General features: G+C 46.9%; 2 protein-coding genes across 2 annotated transcripts in view; both read right to left on the bottom strand.

The window, feature by feature from the left end:
• Window positions 1-577: 577 nt before the first annotated feature.
• irf10 (interferon regulatory factor 10) lies at window positions 578-5,418 on the bottom strand. Its single transcript, XM_068729792.1, has 8 exons — window positions 4,728-5,418; window positions 3,507-3,702; window positions 3,318-3,391; window positions 2,783-2,840; window positions 2,189-2,293; window positions 1,711-2,097; window positions 1,442-1,560; window positions 578-954 (listed from the first exon to the last, which is right to left on the bottom strand). Exons 1-8 carry the CDS (start codon window positions 4,890-4,892, stop codon window positions 850-852), a joined length of 1,209 nt encoding a protein of 402 aa, XP_068585893.1. The 5' UTR covers window positions 4,893-5,418; the 3' UTR covers window positions 578-849.
• Window positions 5,419-6,479: 1,061 nt separating this feature from the next.
• bmp7b (bone morphogenetic protein 7b) overlaps window positions 6,480-24,000 on the bottom strand; it is an 18,850-nt gene continuing 1,329 nt past the window's right edge. Inside the window, exons 2-7 of the mRNA XM_068729651.1 lie at window positions 12,933-13,125; window positions 11,365-11,513; window positions 9,708-9,911; window positions 8,632-8,708; window positions 7,918-8,028; window positions 6,480-7,587 (exon numbers count right to left, since the gene is read on the bottom strand). Of these exons, the coding sequence (XP_068585752.1) occupies window positions 7,438-7,587; window positions 7,918-8,028; window positions 8,632-8,708; window positions 9,708-9,911; window positions 11,365-11,513; window positions 12,933-13,125 (884 nt within the window). The 3' untranslated portion in view covers window positions 6,480-7,437. The remainder of the gene's footprint in view (window positions 7,588-7,917; window positions 8,029-8,631; window positions 8,709-9,707; window positions 9,912-11,364; window positions 11,514-12,932; window positions 13,126-24,000) is intronic.

The raw sequence follows: 24,000 nt of genomic DNA, 5'->3' as shown, positions 1-24,000 counted from the left end.
CGCCCAATTTAATAAAGAAAGAAAGAAAGAAAAACGGCCCAAATCATAACCCATTAAAAACCATTAATCAGAAGCATACAAAGCTTCATATCTGCATCAAGGTACAATGTGAGATAAATAGGCTAAAGCGGCTCACAAAGAGTGCAAACAAATACACAAATTTCCATGATTAATGATGATGATGTCACGTTAAGCAGGTCTTCATTTGAGTGAATGGACAGTAAGTTTACTACATGCATTTGTTTTGTTTTTACCATAAAATAACAGATTGTTTGATGGTATTATTTTCACAATAGAAAAAAAAAAAATCAAAAGTCGCCCATTTGGGGGGATACCAGCCCAATCTGGCAACCTCGTCCAGGAGTCAGGTGCCCTGAAAGCCCCGCCCCCTTCTGCTACACGGATCACTGTTCGCTTGTTTAATCAAAGTTTGTTACTATTGAATGAGTCAAAATTGCACCAAATTTTGCCGTGGCGCTCCCTCGGGGTCCCCGGCGATGAAGTGGATCAGATGATCGGGGTCTCCTGAGGACAATCCCGCATACACACATTTGGCCCACAAGCATACATACACAGATGTTTTCAGCATGTTTTATTGGGTTAAAGAAGATTTTATTGCTTTAACAACATCTAATACCTATTGCTATTAGTAATTATGGACAATATATAATATATAATGTACAAAAATCCCTTTATGCATCACAAACAGGTCCACAATGCAACACGTCGTGTATACATTTCCCCTGATGATGCTCTGTGTTGTTTGCTCTGCTCTGAGGACGTCTCTCATGAAGGAGGAACAGAACTCCAGCGGTCCTCTTGCATATTGTTCGTGGAGCGTTCCCCGGCCTACATCCTCTCCCCCTCTGTGTCGGAGACGAGAATCGGCCGCTTCTCCTCCATCTCTCCGAAGTTGAACCTCTGCAGCAGCTCCACCGCAAACAAGGGCACCACCTGGCACGACGGGGACACAGCGTGGGACACCATCAGTATGACTACGAGGACCTCTGCTGGTGTTTTGAACAAACTACAGCTGTGCTTCGCACCGACGGGGATAGAAAGTGTCCGACTGGATCGATGCTCGACAAAGACCGGGCTTTGAGCGTCTGCCGATACAGAGAACCGATCCGATACCGGTATTAAATGAATAAACCGCACGACTCACTGCTGAGAAGAGACTGGGATCATTCTTTTATGTGAAAGGTAACTTTGTAAAAACAAAGTGTGACAAATAAGTCCATAGATATGAATTTACGGAGTTATAATTTATTGAAATAATGATATCCGATACTGAATCGGCCCATCGTCACCGACGCTCAATCCGGCTATTTGAGCATCAGACCGATATCTCTAATCCGTGTCGGTGCATCAACATGATATTATTCATTTACTGCCTAAATCTGCACATGTGCGTTCAGGGTAAATAATGAATTTTGCCCACCTTCGCCATGATCAGCTTCCTGGTTTTAGACACGTTGGGGTCTGGATACTCCTCTCCGAAGCAGAGCTCGATCTCATAAGAAGGCGTGGGTCCCTTCCCCTGTAAACAGCTCTGGAGCTCTGTGCACAAACACTTCATATTAAAATATTGTGATGCGATCGTACGGACATATTCCCTCTTTGCATAGAGCAATAATGTGAGCAATAAAGCATCCCTCTCTTTGAATAAATCATATTTCAGTTTTTCTGTCCACGCATTCACTGCCTCACCATTGTGAAACGTGGGTACGTCGAGCAGCTTGAAGGTCTTCTCTCGCTCCAGTTTGTTGGGCCGGTCGGCGTGTTGGGCCATGGGACCGCTCCAGTACACCCTGCCCTGGCAGAACCGCTTGATGAACACCCCATCCGGGGCCACCCACAGGAGCACGCCCCTCTCCAGGTGACACAGGAGGCGGCTCATCGCTTCCGCCATCCACGACGGCAGCGCCACGGAGCCCGGGGAGGGGAAGGAGAGCTGCTGGGTGCTGCAGGGCCCGTAGATCCGTTCGTTCCCCAACGGGACGCGGCCCTGCAGGATGAAGCACCCGTCTGGGCTCCTGGTGGTCACCTTCAGCACCCTCTGGCCGTGGTACAACAACGTCACCTGCATACGAAAGTCTGCACGCGCAAAAGGCAACTCGTGTTCAAGTCCGCGCAGCACAAAGCCCAGTGAGGGTTTTTATTTCTGTGCGTAATCCTGGAAGCTTACCTGATACAGTGAGTGTAGGGCTGAGGAAGGTGGTAGCAGCGGGGCTCTGGTTTAGAGTCCTTTGTCCCGTGAGCTCGCAGTACATGTGCTCCCTCATCAGATCATCTAAAGCAGAACAGAGACATTATTCAAACGCAACTTTATCCATACTGTTTGTCTGCTGGGACGGACGGAGGCTCGATGCCGAGACGCTGCATTTGAAGTCTTTTAAAAGAGAGTGCTTTGGAGATTTCCTGTCGACATGCTTCCTTATCCAGAGAGTCCAGGAAGCGCTCCTACCCAAACTATTTTTTTGTTTGAAGTAGGGATCCTTAGTGGAGAAATGCGACATTATTTGGGTGACAAGACATACGTCCCCATGTCAAATTCTTACCCACAAATACTCTGATTTCACGCCCAGATGAGCAAACATCTGTCTATTCTACTCAGTCCAAACCCAGAGAGGCTCACAAGCTAAAAACAAGCAGCTGCAGCCATGCTAGCAACACGGTGAGTCCACCAGATGTAACGGCGTTCCATTCCAATATCTCTCTTCTTCGGATCCTCCATAAACATTCTATAGAACAGGGTCAATGTGTTGTGCATGTGACTCACCAGAGAACGGTTTTACTTCTTCTTTCCTTCTGTGAAACGATTCCTTTTGACAACGAAGCTACAAAAAAAAACAAAATGTCGGTCAACGGAGATTGTAAAGGTGACATTTGTTTTTAAGGATCGGATCACACCAGTTTGGATTTTCCCCGCCACATCCCAAAAATGTTGTCTGCTGCAACAGTGTGAAGAAGACACCAATGCAAAGTCCCTGAAAGCAGTTACACACACAATACGTTGTTGAACTCTCCATAGGGTAGGGACTTTTTGGTGACTCATAGTGGTAATAAATAATAAATAATGGTCCCTCCACTAACCTTTTCACTGGCATTATCTTTTTTCCACTTATACTTATACTCTCTAAATCAGATTTTCCTTCCTTTCCTATTTCTATAACTCAAAATAAACACAGAAGTAATGAGCTCTAATTATAAGAGACTGACTGTTAGCATGAAGTCACCGTCAGTATCAAGTGTTCAGCACATTCTAACTTATTTTAGTCACTTTATTGCATGTTGGCTCTATGTGTTTAACGTACCGGTTTGTCCAGGAAGGCAGGGCTCCTTGGAGACCTCCGATCCTGGATCACTTGGTCTTTAGTCTGGGGGGACTCTGAGGAGAGCAACAAGTGAGAAAAACAAATGAGAGCAATTCAAATTAAAAGAGAGCGTTTCATTCTTTGTTTGCTCTGATATGATGTGAGAGGAGTGCTCGTCTTCATGTTCACCTGCTGGCCTGGTCGGCACGCCGTCCTGCTGGATGAGGTAGACTTTATAAGGCTCCGTGATGTCCAGCTGGTTGCGTTCAGGGACCTCCTGGAAGTCTGTGCTCTTGTTGAGTGCGCAGCGGAGCCGGGTCTTCCACATGGTGGGGTCGGCTTGGTCCCTCCCCTCCCTGAACTTGCCCTTGTACACAGCCCAGGCCTGAAAGTGAACGTTTTAGATGCTTAAGCATGAATCAAAATAATTGAAAAAAATACAAATACGATTAATGAAAAAATGACTTGTTTAACACACATATTTTAACAGGTGAACACTGTTTTGTTCTTTAAACTTTAATACCTGAAATATGTATTATTCTATTATTGATTATCTTTAACTAAAGCTCCATCCAGAGCAGAATATTAGTCACCAATCGTTTTATTATCATCTGATCCTTAAATTAACTTATGAGTTAGTGAACGAGTTGGAAATCTAGTTATGTTTTTACTTGATACAACTTTAACTAATGCTAATAAGTTCTGAATTGGTTCTGATGTATTGAAACTAACACAGTTATTTAAATGTACTTCATTCTAAGATATAACATTGTAGTTTTACAGTACACTGAATACCTTTAAGATAATTAAACCAGCAGAATCAAAAAGTCTATTTCTTTTCATTGTTATTCTTGGAATGGAATCCGAACTCTTACACAACACAGCCTTGAAAAACAGCGTTGCAACTCCTCAATATTAAGAAACAAGAAAAAGAAACGGATAATAAGAACAGAAACGGAACTTCTCCAATCAGCTGACAGCTCAACGACATGAAATAGTAATGTTAATAATAACAAATGCATGCATACGAAGTTATTGGAAATGTTGGTGGGGCAGCAAATAAAATGATATAAATGCACTTGTCTATTTTAAACCTTTGCAAAAGATCAGGAATAAAAGCAAATATGTGTTTTATATATATAGCTCATGTTGCTTCATGTGTGAGATTTAAAGGAGAACAATAGGAACTTCTGCTTAACAAGATTTGATTACATACTAATATGCATTTAGCCTATAAACCTGTTTAAGTATGATGTTAAGCAGATGTTTTATTTGTCAATTTATGTCCTAATTTAGCTAAAAAGAGGGAAACAAATGTGTTTTATCCAGCTGCCTTTACACATGTTGACAGGCGGTCTGGATCAAATCTCTTTCTCATAAGTACTTGACCATAAGCTACCACGTTCCGACCTTAAAGAGAGCCGCGTCCTCCGTCTGCTTGTAGTCCTTCTTGGCCGCGTGCTTCCACGGGATCCTGAACATGGTCTTGCTCTGGTCCTCCCAGCAGAGCCCCTCGTAGGTCCCGCTCTCTATCTGAGCCACCAGCCACTCTTTCATGTGCATCTTAGCCTCCATCTCCGACACAGAGCCAACAACAAAAAATAATCAAAATCAAATGTCAGAGCTGCATGAGGGAAGAGGCTCGACGCTCCCACCTTGCACGCGAAACGAAATTAATTCTAAATTTTATTCTGATGCAGCTCAAGCTTCTAAAACGGGGTTGATCCCAGTGCTGTGAAGTAATAATTTAAAGCACTTTATAACAAATATATAAACACAAACAGACCTCAAACTGCAGCGCAGAAGTCATAACTAAAGATAAATGCGCTCCTGGAAGCGAAAGCGAAAGCTTTGGGCTTCTTCAACACTTTCGGTTTCCTTCTGCTAAACTGCGTTGCAGTGAAAGTTTAATCGTTTCCAAGTAAGGTGTATGAGGAGGGGGGCGGGGTTAGGACAGATAAACAATGTCCTGAAGGGTAAAGAAGTCATAAATACATAACTATGCATCACGTGTCAGGTTTCTCTTTGTATTGGAGCCAAAAGGCACAATAAAGCACGTCTTGCCGCCTGAATATGTCTTATAATAAAGAGTAAATCGATACAAGTAGGCAGTTAACCTTTACAGCCCACAAGCTGCTGAATAAAGTGAAGTTTTCTTTTGATTCGAAAATTCCCTTTTCATTTCCTCCTAAAACGTGTCAGCACCAGAGCATTAATCACAGACCAAAGTGACACACACACACGCGCGCGCGCGCACAAACACACACACACGCACGCACGCACACACACACACACACACACACACACACACACACAGTCATACTCAAACCGAAACGCTCTTGTGAAAATGAATGTGGGTGTAAGTGATGTTTTTTTTGTTCCCCTCCATGAACTCCTCCTCTTCCTCCTCCTCCTCCTCCTCCTCCTCACGGGCTTTAAGGCGCCATCTGAAGGTGTCTTCTTCGTGTCTTCAGATCAGGTTCAGATACTGAGCACAACTCCAAAGTTCAGATCGACAAGAAATAAATAAAAAGTTCTCCTAGCGGGACACTCTCTGTGAGTACTTGTCCCCAGCAGGGGGCAGTGTACACGTGTGTTAACCGCCTATATTCCCACACAGAGTGACCTGATTCTATTTAAACAAAGCAACTGGAGTTCTGTACTCGAGGCAGCACGTGTTGTGAAATACATAATATTAACATGCTGTACGGAGGAGGATGCAAACACATCCAGGACTCATGTAGCATCAGCTGGAGGACCCGATCTACTCGAGAACATTCAAAATGATGAAGATGAATGGATAATTCTGTCTTTATAGTAGACAGGAAACACAGAAGCTGTGCTGTGTACGTTAAAATGCATGTGCGAACATCCACCCAACCAAAGACGTAAGAACCCACATCCTCCACCACACACACACACACACACACACACACACACACACACACACACACACACACACACACACACACACACCTTAAAACACAGGTTTCCAGCTCGACTTTTGCACATTGAAGTACTTCTCGGACAGATCTCAGGTCAGCAGGTACAGGATGAAGCAATAATTCAAGCAAATATTTTAAGTTGTTGAGAAAGTGCACGAGCAGCATGTCAAATGAATCCGGATCAAACACCTCTGTACCACCTTTGTTGCTTTTCTCCCAGTTTATTGTTGCACCAGTTCAGCAGTGAAACATGGTTGAGACATTGGAGCACACTGTGGAACACCTCAGCCAGCTCTCAATAAATAGACCTTTTAAATATGACAGATTGTGTTACAGCAGAGGAATATAAACCTGAAGATGTCTAGCACACAGAAGCTCCCGCTCTCTCTCTCTCTCTCTCTCTCTGATAGTTCAGCTGATTGTCGCTATAAAAAATTGTGCGTCAGGTACACGGAGCAGCTCGTGTAGACATCTGAACGGGTCCAAGTTGTCGTAAATTGCCTCCACTCGTGAGGCAACAAGAGGCGCATCGGGTTTGAACTCGACGCTCGTGTCAAAGCAAGTTTTCTGTCAAAACGTTGTTTCTGAGCACGGCCGCGTGAAAGAAGACCGGCGGCGCTACATACAGGAGAAAACACGACCCCAAGTGACATTCTAGGAAATAAATACAGCTCTTGCTTTGTTTGAAAAAAAAAAAAAATATTTACACAGTATTGTACATAGAAGAAATTCAGAACATCCATCTGGGTCTTAAAAAATATATATATATATATATATATAATAAAATCTACAGTAAAAGAATCAACTACAATAACAATTATTGAGATAAACAAAAGATTGTCGACTGTGAATGAATATACAGTACAATCACTGCTTTTAATGTCTTGTATACACAGTAGAAAGCACAAACGTGAGTGTGTGTGTGTGTGTGTGTGTGTGTGTGTGTGTGTGTGTGTGTGTGTGTGCGCGCTGGTGTCGGGGAGACGGTCTTGAACGCTCAGAGCGTTCATAAAAAATACATGCACTACACTTTGTAACCCACTCTCAATGTTTCAAATGGTGCCTGACAGCAAGAGAAAGCCCTTTCTACTCGCGTGTGTGTATGTGTGTGTGTGTGTGTGTGTGTGTGTGTGTGTGTGTGCGTGTGTGTGTATGTGTGTGAAGATGCTGACAGTCTAGTGGCAGCCACAAGCTCTGACCACCATGTTGCGGTATTTCTTGAGGATGACGTTGGAGCTGTCGTCGAAGTAGAGCACCGAGATGGCGTGGAGCTGTGTGGGCGCACAGCAGGGCTTAGGAACCGTGTCCGGGTTAATGAAATGAACCTGGGAAGAGCAAGGGGGGGGGGGGGGGGGGGGGGGGGGTTAAAATTCATCATTACACCACGACTAGATGTTGACAAATGGTTAAACAGGATGCGTCACTGACTCAAAGTACTGTGGGAATAAGAGTCGTCCTGCATCACATCACCGATGACAGTTTTACTCTAAAACACAATCTGCGTCTGCTTCACATCATTGAGTACAGAAGTTCCACCAGCGGACACATCGTCTCGACAGCTGATGGGATGATTAGACTCTGTACATGACTGCTGGGGTTGTGGTTGTTGTTGTTGTTGTTGTTGTTGTTGTTGTATTCTGTCATTGGTTACTCACTAGGGTTTGCACAATGGCGTGGTTTGTGGCGTTCATGTAGGAGTTCAGCGGGAAGGCGCACTCTCCCTCGCAGTAGTACGCCGCGTAGCCTTCTGGAGCGATGATCCAGTCCTGAGAGGGGGGGGGGGGGGGCAGAGAGATATTCAGGTTCGTATTAGATCGTTTGATCTAATGATGTTGTAATTGCACCTTTACTAGAAAGACAGCAGAGTACATTGTCAGCTGTTAATCAAATTGTGAATTTACAGGTGCAACTACCAAATGTCGTCATTACTTTTTTTAATTTTCCGCATTGTTTTCTTGATTGATGGTCTGTAAAATGTGAGGAGAATGTGGCAAAATTCAAAGAGCTCAAGTGGAAATATTTCAAGTTTGAAAGTCAAGTTTCCTCCCTTAGAAGACAAAGAAAAACCCGGATCTTATTAAACCCGGGAGCTTATTAAACCCGGAGCTTATCAAACCCGGGAGCTTATTAAACCCGGAGCTTATTGCTCTGAGAGTACAGTTACCAGAACACAAAGAGCGCATCTTGTGTGGCAGCTGGACAGCAAGAGGACAAAAGTTCAGAGAGACTTCAGTGAGCACATCCAGCTGGACTCGAGTCTTATGTGGACTGATTCTAGTCGGCCACTCATCAGGGTTCTTGGGTAAGACTTGATTCAGGCTTCTTTCGCGAGTGTCGGGCTACCTGGGAGAGAGGAATGCTTTCCGTACCTGCCACCCCAAGTCTCTGAAGCTGACGTAGAGCTCGTGCTTCTTACAGGCCTGCTTCTGATCAGTACTGCTGTTTTCTGAGGAGGAAGACAGAGAGAGAGGGAGAGAGTTTAACGTCAACACGTGTCGCTATTATCCGTTCTTCGGCTACGAGAGTGACTATTCTGTGGTCAGACCCCGATTAGAGATGATAAAGAACAGACCTAAGCGCAGCCAATATCCACATACACAACATTAACATTTAAACAATAGCTGAAGGAAACCACCTCCAGATACAGCAGCAGTTTGGTAATTGTTTCAAATGAATGGGCCACCCTGCTTAAGAGGTCACTCTGCTGGGCTTTGAGTTTCCACTGGATGAAACAGATGTGCAACACAGAGTAGACTCCGCCTCCTTTCTCTTCCCCTTTACCCCGTCCACGTGTTAAAAGCAGAATCGTCTGTTTTCTATCTAACGGTATCTCTCTCTCTCTCTCTCTCTCTCTCTCTCTCTCTCTCTCTCTCTCTCTCTCTCTCTCTCGCTCGCTTCCTCTGGTGACCTCTGGGGCTCTGCGCTACATTAAGTTCCTGAGAGCGGTTCACGTTGGGAATGATCATGAGCAACTGGTTCTCATCATCCAGTTAAAGACCGCTGGTATCCAAAGTTCCAAGCAGGCCCATTTGGCCCATGTGTTGTGGCCCCGGTTGCCCTACAGCGCAACGCAGATGTGTTCTTGCCATAAAAAGCCTGCGCCGCCTCACCTCCACGCAGGGAACTTGGCCCCCGACGGCTCTGCAACGCTCGTGCAAATAAACAAAAGACAAGCAGAGGGTTTTTTTTTTTTTTTTTTTTGAAGCTCAGGCATTACGGTCTAATGTTTCAGCGCTTGGCGTAAACACAGACCTCTCACACCTCTGAAACAAAGCATGCATCACGCGCTTTGTCCTGCAGGAACCACATCGGTTCCAACGGCGTGCTTTCGTTGGCCCGGGTGTGCCGCTTGCGTGCCAATGAGTTTGCACCGTAAGTTAGAGAATTGTCGGATTATACATAAGCGTGAATCGGCGCTGGCGCACGCACACTTTTGCGTGTTTACCTGCAACGTTGGCCACTCTCAGCGCCTCCTGGTTCTTGGTCCCTTTGGAGCGGTTGGGGTTCCGCTGCTTGGCCCCCCCTTGCGCTGAGCGGATGCTTCGCAGGTGCACCTCGGTGGCTTTGAAGAAGGCCACCATGAAGGGCTGTTTATTCTGAGGCCCGCTGCGGCCGATCAGCCCCGCCACGCGAGGGTTGATGCTCTCTCCTGCAGGGGGAGACAGAGAGACGCAGCTCAACAGGTGTCAGTGTCACACACACACACACACACACACACACACACACACACACACACACACACACACACGCGTCTTGATTTTAGTCATACATGGCAATGTGTGCCCACTTGGCGTGTCCGTGTATATTTTGCATGCGTGTGGTCTTGTTCCTCACTGCAGCCACACTTTCTGTCTGTCTCACAAATGAGATTTCCCTCCGTGAATTCCTTTCCCTTTTTTCCTCATCCCTTCTCCACCTCTGAAATGCCAGGAACAAAACGTAACGCTGAACATCAAAGCCTCTCTACTTGTGTTGGAGTGTGTGTGTGTGTGTGTGTGTGTGTGTGTGTTTCAGTGTGGGTGTGTTTGTGCATGTGCCCTCCAGCAGTGTCTATCTACCTCTCGCATAGAAGAATGTGTGCCTGATACGTGTGGTAATGTGTGGTAAATCAAGGCTTCTGGTCGCTGCTGGCGGCGGGATGTCCCGTGTGCCTGTCTGTGCATGCTCACCCATAACCCTTCGTACACACACACACACACACACACACACTCGTGGATACAGCCTCTCCAGCACTCCCCTCCCACAACACAAAAGCAATACAGTGTGTGTTTTAATCACCTGACATGTAACGTCCTGCCATCCAGCGAGAGATAATATTCTCCACCGGGCTCTTGCACCTCACACTGTGTGTTGATAAAGTGTTCCTCTGACTAACAGCCCCAAAGCCTTGTGATGACAAACTCCAGCTGAGATGTTATCCTCAGGATAACGCGCTGTGTTTTCTGAAAGCCCGCTGATGATGTCGCGGAGGAAGACGGGGATGAATGGCTGCTGATGGATGATGAGGAGCAGGGTTTTGATTTATCTTACACCAGGAACAAATCGACTGGTTCTCGGGCCTTTAAGAGAGCGGCGGCGATGTCGGTGCACGTTGTATTATAATGCAGACCTTCGGGTTTATTGTAGTTATGCTGTCACCAAAGAAGTGTTCATCACATGCGGTATAAATGCTATCAGCTGTGCACACCTCACATTTTGTTTTAGACTTCATTTTGCAATGTTTGAGCTTTTAAATCTAGCTTGAATTCAATCCACTCAATATTTACTCTGAGTACATTGTAGGGTATAACCGTAGACTGTATGGACGGAGCAGTCTTGACTTCACCCATTGGTTTGTGCCGTTCTGAAGCCTCGAGTTCGGCATTTTGGCCGTCGCCATCTTGGTTTTTTGGCAACCGGTGAACGGAAGTGACCATATTTGGACTATACGGAGGAGTGACACTGTGGTAGCGACCTGTCAATCCCACAGACAGATACCTCGTCCCAGCCTTCATTCAACAGCCTGTGCACCTTTGCTCTTCATGTGTCTTCTTCATCTTCTATCTCCTGAGGCTGAGGCTTCCTATGGGCCAAGGGAACACACTGATCTGAGCGACACTCACCCTTTGTGCTCTCCAGGGCAAGCTGCAGACCCAGGTTCCTGCCAGGGTTCAGGACCCAGTGGTTGCTGGTGGCCGTCACGTCGAACACCAACCAGCCCTCCTCTGCTGCCCAGATCACCCGAGAGTCCAGCAGAAACAGGTCCGACTCCCTGGAGGAGGACACAGGAGAGACTTTTCAACGTCAGAGACGAACAGAAGTCAACGGGGATTATATGTGACGGAGTGTAAAGCTAAGTGACCGGAGCGCAAAGTAATGGAGTGGAGAGAGGGAGTCAGAGGAGTGTGACGGAGAGTGAGACAAAGAGAGAGAGAGATGGAGTAAGAAAGAGAACGAGGGAGGGAGGGAGGGACGGAGGGCTCCAGATGGTGAGGCCCAGGGGAACACTTCATTTCCTTAATTGACAATAATGGCTTTATAAACGACAGGTCCTTTCATACAATACACACAGTCCATCACGGGCTGGGATTCTGAGGGAGGGAGAGAGAGAGAGAGAGAGAGAGAGAGAGAGAGAGAGAGAGAGAGAGAGAGAACACAGCTGCGAAAGAGAGAAAAAACTGTGTGAAAAGTAGCAAGTGAAATGGTGCATATCCAATTCAGTCCTATTGTCCGACACTGAACTCTGGATTTTGTACTCTTTTAACCAGCGGAGACTAAAATCCCTTGTTCTTCATGCGGCCATTCATGGATCCCCGACCTATTTTCTGACCGGGCAGATAGTGTGTCACAGAGCTCTGGTTCATTCATGTGTCCAGGCCCGGCTCTGGCAGAGGAATAAATGCCTGTGTTGTTCCCCCTGGACAAGAGAAACCTTCAGGAGGGGTCGAGGAGACTATGGGCCATTCCTGAGTTACACACACCTTCTGCACAGACCAGATTACAGACACATGGAGATGGTGGGGCTAAGACCTCCTTCCATCGGAGAAACCTCCAGATAAAATAAGCATAAACTTAACTATTGATGAATATCTAGATTTAGCCCAAACATGTTTGAAAGGCACAGATGTAAATATTCAAAATAGCTCATTTGGCCGTCGCCATCTTGGTTTTTGCTACCAGTGAGCGGAGGTGACCATATCTGGACTGTGGAAGAGTGACGTAGAAACGCTGTCGACGGCTCCGGTAGCAACCTGTCAATCACAAGGTAGCCCCGCCCCTAAAGCATACCCTGCTTTATGGTCTGTTCGACTAGAGATTGAGGCCATAAACTCATGTTTACAATGTTTACTGAGGGAATAAATCAAGAGAGAAGTAGAATCATTTTAGACTAGACTTCTATACAACCAGAGGAGTCGCCCCCTGGTGGACACTAGAGAGAATACAGGTTTTAAGGCTTCACTTTTCAGATCCGGAGGTTGGCGCCTGATTCAAGCGTTGCTAACATTTGCTAATTAGCACTGAACCGAAACTTCAACTGAGACTGACGGAAATGTCATTAGTTTTGCAGGAATTTGGTTATAAATAAATTCAAGATAATTTAAAGTGTATTCCAGAGAGTCACTGCGAGAGAGATCTAAATGATAGTTTGCGATATTGAAACTGGACATGATCGGACACAGCCAATGCTCACCTGTCGGTGTGTTCCTCCAACACCTGGTAGATGCTGATGCGGAAGGTCTCATTGTCAAAACGTTCGTGGATGAAGTCTTTATAAATACGAAACTCAGCAGCAGTGACCGCCTCGCCCTCCGGGATCCGTGAGAGGTCGAATCTGAACTCTCTGTGATGTCGCCGCACGGGCAGGAACTCCTTATCGTGCTCCACTGACGAAAGGAAAAATAAAAAAAAAAGTTAAACACTAAACCGCAAAAGATGAGACGGATTGCATGTGTGCAGAGAATGCTGCAGAAAACTCAAGATGTGTGCAGGGAGACACAGAGGGGGGTAAAAGTGTTCTGTGTGGTGTTGAGTTCTCACAAAGAAACAAAACATATTTGCAAAAAAAAAAAAAACCCCGACAAAAACGTTCTTTTCCTCTCACATTCTCTACAGCGGATCCTCACACAGTCCATCAACCACAGCTGTCAGCGAGGAGCCGATACAGCTCGTCCGACCGCGGGTCAGTCCCAGATTAAAAACATCTATAGATGTGCGGTACACATGTTGGCTTATGATTGAAACATTCACGAGGACCAGCGCACTGGGAGCGATGCATGTGGCGCACACCGAGCCACGATAGAGAGACGCAGGCGGACTCTGACAGCTTTATGAGCCCCTTTCTTCTCGCTCTCTTCCTCTTCGTAGCCCCAGAGAGTCATCCAGTCTGCCCTTCATCTGGTTCTCATGAGTCGGGGGGGGGGGGCTCCGTGTTTGGTGCCCCCCCCCCCCCCCCTCCCTCCCTTTGACGTGGCCCCCCTGACCCTGCTCCTCTCATGTCCCAGCAGGACATCCCAGGGGTCAGCGCCTTGTCTCTCAACATCTCCTGGCTGTCCCTTCACCTCCCTCTTTATCAACTGTCAGACAGACCGCCCACACACACACACATAAACAGATGCACACACACACACACACACACACACACACACACACACACACACACACACACACACACTAAATCATTTATAGGCTTGCAAAAAGCATGAAAACACTACATCGTCTGCCCAGAGCATCTGTGGCATTTCTCGAATTGTGTCCAACTTCTATAGGTCAAGGCTAGAAATTCCCTTCCTCCATTATTTATACGGCACCGATCAAAACTAGACATCGCAAAGAGTTTCACCAGGGGAAAAAAAATGATATTATATTATTGCACCTTTGAGTTTTACGGTCAGAAAAAGACATCACCCTGGACCTCGGCCATTTGTTTACCTGACGTTTATACAAGCAAATGATTGATTCCACGGAACAAACAGCCACACTCCCTCTGAGGCTGTAGGCACAGCAACATGCTGAACATCAGCAAGCTAACATGCTCACAATTAAAAATGCCAACATGCTGATGTTTTAGAAGGTATAATGTTCAACACGTTTTTTTATCATCTTGAGAATTAGCGCTGAAGAATTAGGCGGCGCTAGTTTTGCAGGTTTTTTTGGACTTTAGGCCTGATGATAGAGCTAGACTAAAAAAGTTAATCCTAAGGGGGACAGTTCATTTCCAATAATTGGGCTACAGGAAAAAAAGAAAAGTCCAAAAATATTAGGATCCATCCTCTGGAGGCCACGAATGTGTTTACAACATTTCATTGCTGTTGCGATACTTCTGTTTTCCATCATTCATCCATTGCTACTCGACACGTTCTTTAGCGGAGTCGGACTGCATCTGAACTTGGCAAGATCTTTGCCCACACACACACACACACACACACACACACACACACACACACACACACACACACACACACACACACATACACGTTACAATTCCAAAGAAGTTCTGACCACGGCGTACCAGCTGTTAGTAATAGAAGTGTGCGGTGATGTAAATGTTATGCATGTTTCACTACACTTCTAGTGTGTGTCATTGCTTTTCGCTGCACACCTGCCTCTTTGTCCCCCCCCCCCCCCAACACCCACTTTCATTTACGTCTCCATTAAACCCAGTTGCTGAAGGACATTATACAAAAAGGCAGCACTGAGAGATGATTGGCCCGAGCAGGAGTAAAGAAAGGATCTAGTTACTCTTCTATGAGGGGCAGCAGCTCTTCTCTCTGTCGGCCATTAGCTTGAGGCTCACTCTGCTCAGGCTCCTCCACTACCCAGCCTACCCCCGTCTGATCACCGGTCACAGAGAAACAAGATAAGACTCCAGGCGAGCCCAGCAACGGGAGGTCGGTGACCCACGTCGCTACAGAGACCTGAGTCCATCGTGGTCCCGGATCAAGCTGCACTTGTGTTGCATAATGACAAGAAATGAATCCTTGAATCCTTGAATACTGGTCCACTGGTTTCCCACCTTTTGTGCTTGTGACCAAATGTTCTCTATTCAAAAGAGGAATGTAATGAAGGCAGGACTTCTATTTTATTTATCCGTCCAATTACTTCACGTCTCACACATTCTCTCGTCTCCCTCGTAGCTCTCTGCTCCCACCACACCAGGGACCTCTCCCTCCTCCTGCAGCTGAGCGCAGGTGCACTCCCTCTGGGGAGAAAGCCAGACCTGCCGCCCCCCCCCCCCCTTCACTCTATTATTTTTTATTTTGCTCGTGAGAAACAGCTGGATGCCGCGGTGCAACTCCCACACTAGCTATTTCTCCTGCATCGCTTTCCATTTCCACTCCTCGTTGTATGAATTTCATCCGTACGTTTTTTGGGAGAAACAGGAAAGTGTAGCCCACAGAGTGTGCGCATCGCCTCCGCCACCACTTTGTCTCTCTTTCCCTTTCCCTCTTACGGGCCGTTATGGCAGCATGGCAGTCATTAGACGAGGGGGAGAGGCACAGTCAAAGCCGAGCGGCTGCATTTATGACTTCCTCTGGGAGGATGTGAGTCGCCATCGCCCCACCTGTGTCGCGAACATGCGCACACCACAAACATGGTCGAACACACCCTCTCATGGCTCATGAGCCCTTCATTCTGAGGAGACGGCGTCCGGATCGGTTGCACACACACACACACACACACACACACACACACACACACACACACACACACACACACACACAAACAGCTATCACAAAGTGTTTCCTGTGAAGCGAGCGGCCTTGTGCGTCATGGCACGGTAACTCAATCATTATGGCTTTCTGTAATCCATAATTAGAGATGCAGCAACACACACATGCAAAAGAGACAAACACACACACACACACACACACACACACACACAGTGAGATGCTTTTATCATTCGGTGTGATGCCGATGATTTGCTTTTTGTACAAACTGCTGACGGTGCACAGTCAGCCCACATCGTTGGAGGTGTGTGGGCCACACAGCAGCACACATCAGAGCGGTTGGGATGACGACGACCTCTCGGTCCTTTAAACCTGCAGAGCACCTGGTCACCAGAGGGCTAACGCTGCGCTAGCGTCTTTCATACGCTTCCTCATCACGTTCTGCCTAACCAACTTGATTTAGAGCCATTTATTTTTATTTAACTGTATATTATACATATTGTTTAGTTAATCCATCTCAACATATGTATATTATACTGATTATAAGTATTGTTATTGTAGCCAAAGCATTATATAGCTTATTTCTCTAGCCAAAAAAAGATATATATATATATATATATATATATATATATATATATATATATAGTGGGTGACGTGTTCCTTCATTCCCATGATTATGTTGTTCACCATCCTGCTGCTGTAAAAAAAAACTAACGCACCCCAAAAATACACTATTTACTGCTGTTTGAGAAACATTCGCTAAAATACTATAATTCTCATTTGTGAATCAATCATCCAGCCTTTAAAAAAAAAAGCAAAATCAAACATTTGACCTATTTCTTTAATAAAAACCTCTGACAAGGAATCCAGAAAGTATTCAGAGACGCACTAACACTCTTTTTATGGAACTTACAAAATTCCAACCAGCCTTATCCTGTAACTCCCTTTTCTCTCTCTCCGTCTCATTCTCTCCGCCCCCCTCCCCCCCCCCCTCCCCCTTCTGCCGGGCCAGCAGACCTAAGACACTTCTCCGACACCTCGAGCTCCGGAGCTGCAGCGGGCCAAAACTGACGGCTCGTATTAGCCCAAGCGTCTGTTCGGCACCCTCACACCTCTCGGTCCAGCCTCGCACGCTTCCGCTGCTCTGCAGGAGGGGGATCTCACCCCCGGCACCACTCTCACTTCTCTCAACCGACAGCTTCAGCCCCCTCCCTCCTCCTCCTCCTCCTCCTCCTCCTCCCTCCCTCTCTCCCTCCCATCCCACCTTCAGCTCTCTAGAGATAACTGTGCAACCATTATCTGCACCTCATTCCGCATCCCTGCAGAGCCTATTAACTCTAAGTGCACACCTGATTCACACACCAGAAACCAGAAAAGTCAAATCGGGGTCAGATCCCTCCATATGGAAGTAAATGAAGCGGACTGTAACACTACATAAAGTCGTGCAAAAATTGATTGATGCACCATAATAATCCGTCTTCCTTTTCAACAATGTTTTAAGCGCAGTGTGGGGAACAAGTAAGTCATAGTTTCCATAAGCTAAATGGAGAGAGAGGGGAAGGGAAAAAAAAACGGAGTGCAAGGAAGGGGCAGAGATGGAGATGTTTATCCTACGAAGAGCGCAGAGGGCTCGATCTCCTGGGTACCGGGGTGACTACCCACAGTAGGGCGATTACCACGTTAGGAAACATCCTGCCCACTGGCGACTACTGATGACATCATGCCTGCGTGATGTATCTGTGCTGCTGCGAGGCCCGACAGCGCCGGCTCCCTGGGAAAGGGTCAGCGGAGTTTCATGCTATAACTTACCGACACTTAACGATCATTAACTCACCGCAGCGTGTGTGTGTGTGTGTGTGTGTGTGTGTGTGTGTGTGTGTGTGTGTGTGTGTGTGTGTGTGTGTGATCATGTGCACAGGCCTTGGAGCCTGTGTGCAAGTAGAAGCAGTAACCACAGGAAGAAGAGTCTTTGCATTTAAGACTTGTGGTCAAACAAAACTTTTCGGAGCTTTCTAGCCTGAGGGCCAATGAGAGGTCTGAGGTCTCTCTCTCTCTCTCTCTCTCTCTCTCTCTCTCTCTCTCTCTCTCTCTCTCTCTCTCTCTCTCTCTCTCTCTGTAGTGCTGGGTTCCACCTCATGCTTCGCTGGGCATCGTGGACCAGAGATTTATACTGGATACGCAACAGCCTGGAACTCACAGGAATGCGTCCGACTGTAAAGGCCTCCGCCGCGGTCCTTTACAGAGCGGCCGGCGCAGCAGCTGTGCTGTGCTGGTTAGCTTAGCTTAGCATAAAGGCTGAAAACAGGGGGGAACAGCTAGCCTGGCTCTGTCAAAAATCTGCCTATGAGCATCTCTAAAACTTACTAATAAACAAGTAATATCTTGTTTGTTTAATCCGTACGACAATGTGCTGGACTTACCAGGCGACCGGTGGAGACTCCAATAAGCCAATCCCTTAAAATGTCAATTAGTGAACTTTAGAGGTGCTGGCAAGCTAATTTTGTTCACTACAGATCCATCCAAGCTAGCTGTTTCCCTTAGTTTTCAGTCTTTGTGATAAGCTAAGTTAGCTGGCTGCTGGCTTCATATTTCAGAGTATTGTCAATCTTCACGTCTAACTCGAGGCTTCTTTGATACCATTAGTGGTCCGTTTGATTATATTTTTAATGTATGGGATGAACATCTTCTTCACTGTAAGCCAAAGCAGTGAGTCTGAAGAGCCCACGCCACGGCGATTGAAGGTCCTGCAGGACAAATTGAGTCATCTCCGCGATTGGAAACTCCTACTTCATCACGTTCCCTTCTGTCGAGGGAGATTGCGCTTCAGTGAAAGGCAAGCCGGTGACGACAAAGAAACCCACATCCTAAAATCTTCAGCGGTCATTGTTCTGTGGCGCGGTAGAATGTGTCGAGAGAGAGAGAGAGAGAGAGAGAGAGAGAGAGAGAGAGAGAGAGAAAGAGAGGGAGGGATGGAGGGGTGTGGACATCTCCCCCCGTGCTAACGCCACAGCAACCATCTGCACTTCCTCTCGACTTAAGGATGAAACGACTCGGAGACGTGGAACCACAGCCGTTCCGTTTCCCCCTCTCACTCTTCCCCTCATCTCCTTGTTTTTTTTTTTTACGTTCTTTAATTTTGTGGCCACAGGGGCCACACCCTCCTCGACCAGCCAAGCCGCCTCTTATTATAGACCTCAGGAAAAAAAAAAAAATGCACATACAATACGCACGTTGGCACAAAGAGACGCACAGATTTCCCCGTTGTGGCTACATTAAACCTTTTTACAATTTCCTCCTGCGACCCAAGAACGGCATCATGGGCACACACGACGGGCACGTCTGCACCCTGACTTTTTAACAGCTTGTTGTTTATTTCTGTTTAATTACAGCCTGGTGTTGCTGTGGAGGAAACACAAGAGGAAACGCAGCTGTACGCTCGCTTAAATAAACAGAAAAGTGCCACATGCAGTTCATATTCCACGCTGCACAGACGCAGCGTTTCGTCACTCATAAACAACTCGCACACAGTTGCTGCTCGGCTTTTTTTTACGAGCGCTGGTTTGGCTGTTGGAACCTGTTGAGGAATCTGGACAGTATTACGGGCTTCCGCTAACGCAGCCTTCCGCTAGGACGACTAACGCACACATCACACAGTGCAGCTGGCGGCTGGGCAGGGGAAGTGGCTCTAAAATAGTGTTTTACCACCGCACGCATAACGAATGCTCTGAAGCACATTGCTTCCCCACAAGGACGGGGAATAAACACACAAACGCACGACATACACATTCCCGATCCACCTTTCCCCTCTCTCCTCTCCTCTCTCCTTTCCTTGCTCCCCTCGTCTCCTTCCTCCTCTCCCCTATGCCCTTGCAGCGCCCCAACACCCGAGCAAGACGCGCCGTGTTTGTTTTTGCAGCAGCGGAGCCGTTGGTCCCAGGATCTCTGGCTGCGCTCCGGCCCACATCTGCTCTCTGGGCTTCACCGCTTGGTACCCGCCGTCATAGAAGTGCAGGGGAGTCTCGTGTGCAGCCAGGTCACCGATAAGGCAAGGCCAAAAGTAGCCCAGATGAAAGAGAAGTGGCTAAACGGGTGGGAATATTATTCATTCTGTTATCTCACAGCGCACTTTGAAGCATCGATGCTCTCTATGCAGTGGTCGCATACTGTCTCAAGCTACGTTTGGAGACAGACAGAAACAAAATGAAAAGCATTCATCCAGCATTCATGGCAGCGAAGGAGCTCCGTCCATCACAAAGCCAGAACGCCCGCTGCTCAGTACGTCTGGGCCTTTTTTGACCACTTGCCACATTGTCAAGTCCCACCCGCAGAGAGTTTTCATCATCCCTCACAGCAAGTGCCTCAGCCCCCGGCCAAGAGCACCGAGGCTCCGCTGTGTACGTCCAGATGTCACTCTGGACTCCTGGGTTCAACAGGTGAATCTGAGAGACGGTAAATGGAAGAAAGGAACCCGGATCTCCTTCGTCTGTGGACTTTGTAAAGCTGCCTGAAGCTCAAGAGAGATTCTTTGTCTCCATTTGTGCTTTATGTGTAATACATCAAACTGTGGAGAGCATTAAGAGAAATCACCTGACAAGGAAGGCTATCTGTACCAACTGATACATTCCTCTGCTTTTGCTCACTCCACGTCCAGCAGAAGGCAATAAAACATGCACTCCATAACACTAATTAGCTCCAGAAGCATTCCTCTTTGGGCAAAACAAAAGGAGTGTGTGCGCTTCACTCCACGCATGATACACATGCATGTGCTTTGGGTTCAGTAGGAGTGTATACAGAAGCGATTATATAAATCTAAGGGAGGGAGACAGGCTGCACACACTGGAATGACACTACTGGTGTTTTAATGTTCTCTTCCTCGTGCGATGAGAACTTATTTTGACATATTAGGGGAAGCAGCTTCTAGTGTGAGACACAGAGAACGAGTCCGTCAGCTCAACGACGGACAAAAAGAGTGTGCGAGTGGGTTTATGGGAGAGGGAAGGAGTGAGGAATGAAGTAGAGAGGAAGGACAAGCTGTGTTTTTGGGTTCAGAACAAAGTGTGTGTGTGTGTGTGTGTGTGTGTGTGTGTGTGTGTGAGAGAGAGAGGTGGGGAGTGGAAAAACACACAAAAGAACTTGAGAAAGTGTTGAAATGTTTTATGTCTGGAAGCACGGGAGGTTTAAAGCCCTGGAGGTAGAGGGCCAGAGCAGGAGGTTGGAGACTAAACACCGCACAACACCACCGGGACCGTGTGATAACCAGCTAATTAAAACCGGGAGGCCAGCGCTGATCATCAATACTGTTTGTTCAGGAGGGCAGGGAGGGGAGTTCGGTATCAGATGGTCCTGCGCGTGAGACGGATCGGAGACAAGGGGCCAGACGGTGATGGTGGAGGTCGAGATGAGGGGACTTGTTGGACTCCGAAAAGATAAAGTTTCTCCGCACAGCTGCTTTGGCCTGCGGCGAGAGGGGAAACATCTGCATTAACCTCAGCACCGCGCGGAGAGGAATGCGAGGAGCGCCAGAGAGAACGGTGGGGAGGGAATGAACGGGAGATAGGAGAATAAAGCTGCGTGCCTCTAGCGTGACACGACCGCTTTCCGAGGACTGCGAGTGTGTCTGTGTGTGTGTGTGTGTGTGTGTGTGAGAGCCTCTAATAAAACCTAACTAATCTAGCAGTTGGACGTTGGACACACCTACGGGAGAAGACGGAGGGGCCCGTGAATGGTGGAGGGCCAGGTGGTGCCCCGTCAGGTCACCAAGGTAAAAGCAGAGGATAATTACCCGCCGGTGCTGTGACTCACTCAGCCGGGTCTGCTGAGATAACCGCAGCCTCGACTCACCGGTTAAATAAGGACAAAAAGCAATGCTGGAACTGTAAATTGGTCCACCGCGGTGCAACGCCGTGGCTCGAATTTGGTGAGGCGACGACCAAAATGTCGCACACTGCAACAACGAGAGACAAAGAGAGCAGCGGAGCTTTGTTTGTGTGCCGCTTTTCAGCTCTGTTTGGTTCAAACGGATCACATCTGGTGCAGATTAACAGCAGCAACGCAGCAATTAAATGCACCCGGGTAGCGACACTTTTTCCAATACTTTTAATTTACAACATTGTGATGGCAATCGCACACTGTACGCAACCAAACTCTAATTATGTATGTTTGAATTACAGCCTTCAGTCTGATGGTATTCTATATTCTCTCTCTCTCTCTCTCTCTCTCTCTCTCTCTCTCTCTCTCTCTGCCGACAAATTATTCAGGATCAGAAGCGGTTTACTGCTCGGTGTTTGGTGCATGACAATAAACACAGAGCAATAGTAAAAAGACAAAATAAAAACATGAAAAATTACAATAGAATATGATAAACAAACAACCAATATAAGAGGCTGTTATTAAAAGTGTTGAATGTCTAATTAAAAGGGATTTATTCCCGTTAAAGGATTTACCGTTTCAGTAGAAATAAACAGGCTTTGGGCTGAGATTAAGAGAGTATTAAGTGACAGGCAATATAATAATATACACAATGTACACGCAATATGTATATTGTTGCTTTCGTATCCTTTAACGTAGAACAATATCATGATGAGATCTCTGAAGATGAATAAGCCATATACGTAATTAAGGAGCAGCCACACACACACACACACACACACACACACACACACACACACACACACACACGTTTCCTCACACTCACCTCGAGCTACGTTAATCTGAGCCAGACCTGCGTGAGTCCAGACACAAATAAGGAAGCGGTGACTAACTCATGCTAACATCTTACTGTAAAAAGACTACAAACCCCTCCACCCACACAGGTGTTGACGCCGCTACTGTTTCAGTCGTCCAGGATGCAAATAGCAGACGTCACAGTCACAGCCGCTTCCTGCGGTCCGGGGAGGTGTGAACGGGAGTTTTCAGGCGTTCGTGAGTGTTTGTGCGTGTGCCTGGATGGCGCCTGGCCTGAGTGAGAGTTTGACTTGAACTGAACTGAACTGCAGTGCAGCGCTGGCATAAAAAAAAAACCCTGGAAGCTGTGGTTTGTTAAAAGAGGAAATGCCTTAATTCACGGTGGCTGAGGGCTGATGCTGCCAGAGACCACGAGGACTCCATCAAATAATAGTGTGTGAGCACAGACGTGTGTGCAGACACACGCGTTAAAATGTCCCCTTTTATTATGTTCTTTCCATCGTTTTTTTTGTCAATCGACTCGAGGGACGGGGACGCGGCGCGTGTTGCGTTCACTTGCTGGCGCGTCATCACGGCACACACCCAGTGCTCACGGGTGACCTGTGTGTTTCGTGCAGCAGGCGAACATTCTGAACCTATGCTGTAAGCCATTGACACAGCTGGGCTTTTTTTTTTTTTTTTTAAACTGGAGGTGACTCAGTGAGAGGACGTCGCTGGTCTGGGGTCTGTCCCAAAGCCCCACACCCGCCTCAGCTGGCAGCAGTGCTGGACTCTGCAACGCTCTCAGAAAGCTGACGACAGAGAGGAGCAGTGGCACTCGGGAAGGAAGAGGAACAGCAAGTCTTTAAAAAAAATATGAATATTAAGTGTGCTGCACTGAGATGCATTCTTTGAGTTAACACACATTCTATCACTGTGGCTTCATGATGCCTCCACAGATAAGTCGGATGCATTCTTGTCATAGTATTCAGCCTTATATACATTTACAAAACCAGTGCACGGAAAAGCAGGCCTCTCAGGAAGCAGCAACCAGCGTACAAAGTCTGACTAATGCACCTTGGCACGGCAGTTATGGAGACATGCAGAGCTTTGAGGGACAGTTTTTAAATAAAAGCCACACTCATTCTGCTCTCAGACGGCCTAAATAAGAAAACAAACCCGCAATGAGCAAATGCGGAGAGGAAGGAATTTTGGAAAGGAAATAGTCGATCCATTCGATAGCCATCGCCTCTCTCTGTTTCTCTCTCTCTCTCTCTCTCTGTCTCTCTCTCTCTCTCTCTCTCTCTCTCTCTCTCTCTCTCTCTCTCTCTCTCCTGTGAAGGGTAATGAAACAGATTATCATCTGCTGTTTTGAATCAAGCTGCCTGGACACATGAGAAACCTAACAATGAACCCTACTGACAGATG

The sequence above is a fragment of the Cebidichthys violaceus genome, unplaced genomic scaffold (genome assembly GCF_023349555.1).
Source record: "Cebidichthys violaceus isolate CVI_PGR_0920_01 unplaced genomic scaffold, fCebVio1.0.p SCAF_47, whole genome shotgun sequence".
Classification (NCBI taxonomy): domain Eukaryota; kingdom Metazoa; phylum Chordata; class Actinopteri; order Perciformes; family Stichaeidae; genus Cebidichthys; species Cebidichthys violaceus.
The sequence above is the reverse complement of the archived record's forward strand: the minus strand, read 5'-3'. Positions and strand labels throughout refer to the sequence as shown.